Source organism: Setaria viridis, chromosome 4 (assembly GCF_005286985.2).
Source record: "Setaria viridis chromosome 4, Setaria_viridis_v4.0, whole genome shotgun sequence".
NCBI lineage: Eukaryota > Viridiplantae > Streptophyta > Magnoliopsida > Poales > Poaceae > Setaria > Setaria viridis.
In genome coordinates, this window is record NC_048266.2 from 27,998,973 (window position 1) to 28,003,202 (window position 4,230).

Sequence of the window (4,230 nt, forward strand, 5' to 3'; positions counted from 1 at the left end):
CATGAACATCTTCAATAAAGTGCTCACATGGCCTTCCCAATTTATCAACATAAAGTGAACAAAGAGCTAGTTAATCTTTATGTGATGTCACTAGAGTCATCAGCTAAAATTGCATAAGGCTCAGAACTAAGTTCTTCAATTATTTTCTTTCTCGTTTCTATGGCACAACAACAAATGATCTGTTATTGTTTCTCTGGGCTAGTTAAGGTGCAATTACCTAGAGCATTCTTTATAACATACTTGTGCACTTCTTTATATTTGCTGCAAAATTTTTCAAAAGTCAATGAAGTTACTTCTGTTGCTAAATTCTTCGCTTTCATCATGTCCACATAATGCCAATTCTTGATGCATAAGAGACTTCAAACATCTAAATGAATAAGTCAACATGCATGATCTTGTAAAGATGAAGATCCTCATCACTCCACTTCTCAATGTGATAATCAATTACAACCTTGGGAGTAATAAAGCCAATATATCTCTCCTAAATTACCTTGTGTGCCTTTGAACCACATGTTTGACAAGTGCTTTATGTCCTATATTCCAATTTCTCCGACCATTTGATAAATGTATCTGATCCATTGCCCTTCTTGAAAAAGTAGCATACAAAGGAAAAGGCGGAATCCTTCTCAATACTATATTTAAGCCAATCATGGTTATAAAGCCATACGAAGTTGAATTGACAATCTCTTTTTCCAACTTTCCTTTCTGGAAAAATATGCTCTATAGGTTTGAATCCACCTTTAAGATTGTATGCTTTTCAAATTGCATCTTGATCATTCACAAGATAGCTTTGAATGGGCAGCCTTTCTCTTGGATCATATGAAAGGAGATTGATTAAGTGGAACTGAAGGTGAACAAGATGGCATAGGATTTACAATTTCTTCAATCACCCTATCTTGCTCTTGAGGTTCCTCTGTAACCATAGTTGCAACAGGAGCTGCGAAAGGAGATGAAGCAGCAGCCGCCGCCTTTTTTGCTCCATGTTTTTGGAAAAGAAATGCAATGTATCCGTTCCTCTTCATAATTCAACAATTCTACAAATAGAAAAATGCATGCATCAATATTTGTTTTAATTACAAGAATATGAATGGAAGAACTATGCTTCACGTGCATTGGCTGCTGGCTGGCATGGCTATTTCCTGCTGGGCGCTGGCAGTGGTCGTCGGTGGTCAGTGTGGCCGGTGCCCGCTGGGCGCCTGGGCTGGGTTGGCGGCAGTTCGGCTCTTGCCTATCGGCAGGGCACGGGCAGCACCGCAGCAAAGAAGAAAGCAAAACGGCGAGCGGCTGTGGATGGCCAGACGGTGGACGCCGGACGCCGACCAGGCGGAGGCGCGGAGCCGATGTACAATCAAAACATTGTGAGGCGGCGAGGGTCGGTATGATGTAGGGTTTTTGCTAACTTTTTTTTTATATGGGTTGTATTGCTCTTGGGCCGAAATCTACAGGGTATGTTGTGGCCCACCCGGTATACCTAGTAGCTACGCCCTGCCCATGATATACTGCAATCATTAAAACGAGAGATCATAGCGAAATTTTCTTGACCACTCAATAATTGTCTCAGACAAACTCTCGACCATGCATTCATGGGAGGAGCCTGACAAAAGTCAGAGAAAGTGAGAAGAATACAAAATTATCAGCCGGCCTCCTCATGACACCACCCGTATGAAGGCGGGGAATAAGCTAGTCCACGGCGCAGATGCCATGCATATAGGAGGATTACAGATAAACACTAGTGTCTTGTTAGTAATTAAGTTGTAGAAGGGCATTGGCTGATGATCCTTGGACCGATGGGGATCTTCTTTTGTGAAGAAAAGGGTTGGAGGAGACAATAACAAATGTATATGGATGGATCGATCAAGCAGAACTTCAGAAGCAAGCCAGCTCCTTGAGGCAGCCCGTGGCGGAGCCCTTGGCATTCTGGCAGACCGCCATGGTCTTGTTGTTGGTGCCCTTGTACTCAACCTTAATGTTATCCATGGTGACTCCGGTGCATGGCAGCTTGTCGGAGCAGAGCAGGCTGACAGCCTCCGGCGTTGCGGAGGTGCCAGTGATGTTCTTGAAGGTGACGTCCTTGATGGTGACCTTGGAAGCGCCGTTCTTGGTGCAGATCTTGTTGGGGCAGTACTTCATGTCGATGATGACAGGGTTTTGCACGTCCTCCATGGCGATGTTCTCGTAGTGGAGCTTGGAGGCGGTGAGCGTCGACGCGGCGTCCTCGTAGGACTTGATCCGGACGCCGTTGCTGGTCTTCTTGAGCGTGCAGTCTTTGACGTTGATGTCTGTCACGTCCTTCTCATCCTTGTATCTGCCCAGGCTGCCGACACTGATGCCGTGGCCGGGGCCGCAGGTGACGCCGGTGATGTTGATCTCGGTGCTGCCAGGGCCGATGGAGATGCAGTCGTCACCTGTGCCGATGGTGGTGCCGGTGATGGTGACCTTGGACGAGTCACCGATGTGAATGCCGTCCGTGTTGGGGCTGTCTCCCGGAGCAGTGATGGTCACGTCCTTGATCATCATGCCCTTGCACTGGAACACGTTCATGTGGAAGAACTTGGCGTTCAGAAGCGTGATCCCGGAGACGGTGCCGTTGTTCACGTAGTCCAGCACCAAAGACTGCAATGTGGCATGCAACGAACGTTATCATAACTATATATATGTCATATGTAAGCCGCGTGCGTTGTCCGGCTGGCATGTAAAAGGAACGGCGAGATTACTCACGTTGGGCAGGATCTTGCAGTCATATTTCTGGGCACATTTGTTGCTGTCCCAGACTTGCTTGCCCTGGCCGTCGAGGGTGCCCTTGCCGGTGATGACGAGGTTGTCGACATGTTTGATCTCGATCCAGTTTCTCTTGTACTGGCCAAGATCGGTGGTGCCGAGCAGGTTGCCGTCGAGCTGGATGGTGACGGAGCCCTTGCACGGCCCGGTAAAGTTGAGGGGCCCCGTCAGGTAGTCTCCCTTGGGTATCATGAGCGTCTGCGGCCCCTCCTTGCCGCACGCCGTCGCCCACGCATCGTTCAGCGCCTTGCTGCTTTCGGTCTTGCCGTCGCCCTTGGCTCCCAGCTTGGAAATGTCGGAGGAATCGCCGCCACCAGCGGCGCCGGAGGGTGCCGCGGCGGAATCGGCTTTCTCTTCCTTCCCCTTTGGGGCTGGCTTGCCCGCGTGTGCGGCGCACACCACCATCGCGAGGAAGAAGAACACTCTCAGATTATTCAAAGCCATTTTCGCTAGCTTCGTGTGTCTTCCTAAGCTTCCTTGAAGTCCACTGCTTGATCAATGAGCTTGCGATGGGGAACTTATATACGAGGGAGAGGAGCTCCCGTTTTCTATGTTGAGATAGGCCAATTTTAGCGCTTGCTGTGTTTAAACCATCGCTCACGACCCCGCCATGTGTGTATTCCTGTCCCATGGTTGACGCGAATGCTGTTGACCACTTGAACATTTCTTCCTGAGTTCCTGCATGCACTCATTTCGAACCAGCAATCATCTCGTGTGTCATTGCTAAATAGAGAAAGTATGGTTTTTTTTTTATCTTGCCCCTTGTGTTTTTACCCTCATTTTTTTAACTTTGTGATTTTGCCCTCAACTATTCATAAGTGTTGACGGTCGTTAAGTACCAAATATGACCGTCAATATACTCAAGAATAGAGGAGGATTGGCATTTCTTACACGTAAATTTGGTTTCGAATAATGTAGTTCCACTTGTCCTTAGAGAATATTTGGTTGCAGGTGAAATAACACAAAAGGATAAAGAAAGCACACTCTAGGGATCCAAGAAGCACACTTCTCACTAATGAGAGGTTGCCACATGTGCATCCCATGGATTGAAAGGTCCACAAACTACCACAACCATCTCAAGTCACCGGATAACGCACACAACTGCCATTAGGACCCACATGTCAGACTACCACGTGAAGGTGGTTGCGAGGGGGCCTCCTAGGGGTTCAGTCGAACCCTTGGATCGGCCGAACCGCCTCTGGCTCCCCTTGTGATCTGCTTCCACGCGGCGCCTCCTGACGGCTTCCCTATGTTGGTTATAGAAGATTCCCCAAATATTCCTCCTGTAAACCACCTCTTGAGACTATAAATAGAGGGGTAGGGGCTCCATTCTTACACACACCACGAGTTGAATCACTCCCTTCCTCTTAGTTTCCGAGTTAGTGGAGTTAGGCTAGAATAGCTCTACTTCAGGTTCCATGTCTCCTTGGAGTCTAGGGTATGGCTCTTGTT

General features: G+C 48.1%; 1 protein-coding gene across 1 annotated transcript; it reads right to left on the reverse strand.

Annotated features, from left to right (window-relative positions):
- Nucleotides 1-1,697: 1,697 nt before the first annotated feature.
- On the reverse strand, nt 1,698-3,255 carry LOC117853585 (exopolygalacturonase). Its single transcript, XM_034735903.2, has 2 exons — nt 2,719-3,255; nt 1,698-2,613 (listed from the first exon to the last, which is right to left on the reverse strand). The coding sequence occupies exons 1-2, from the start codon at nt 3,220-3,222 to the stop codon at nt 1,867-1,869; spliced, it is 1,251 nt and encodes a 416-aa protein (XP_034591794.1). The 5' UTR covers nt 3,223-3,255; the 3' UTR covers nt 1,698-1,866.
- Between the last annotated feature and the right edge of the window lie 975 nt (nt 3,256-4,230).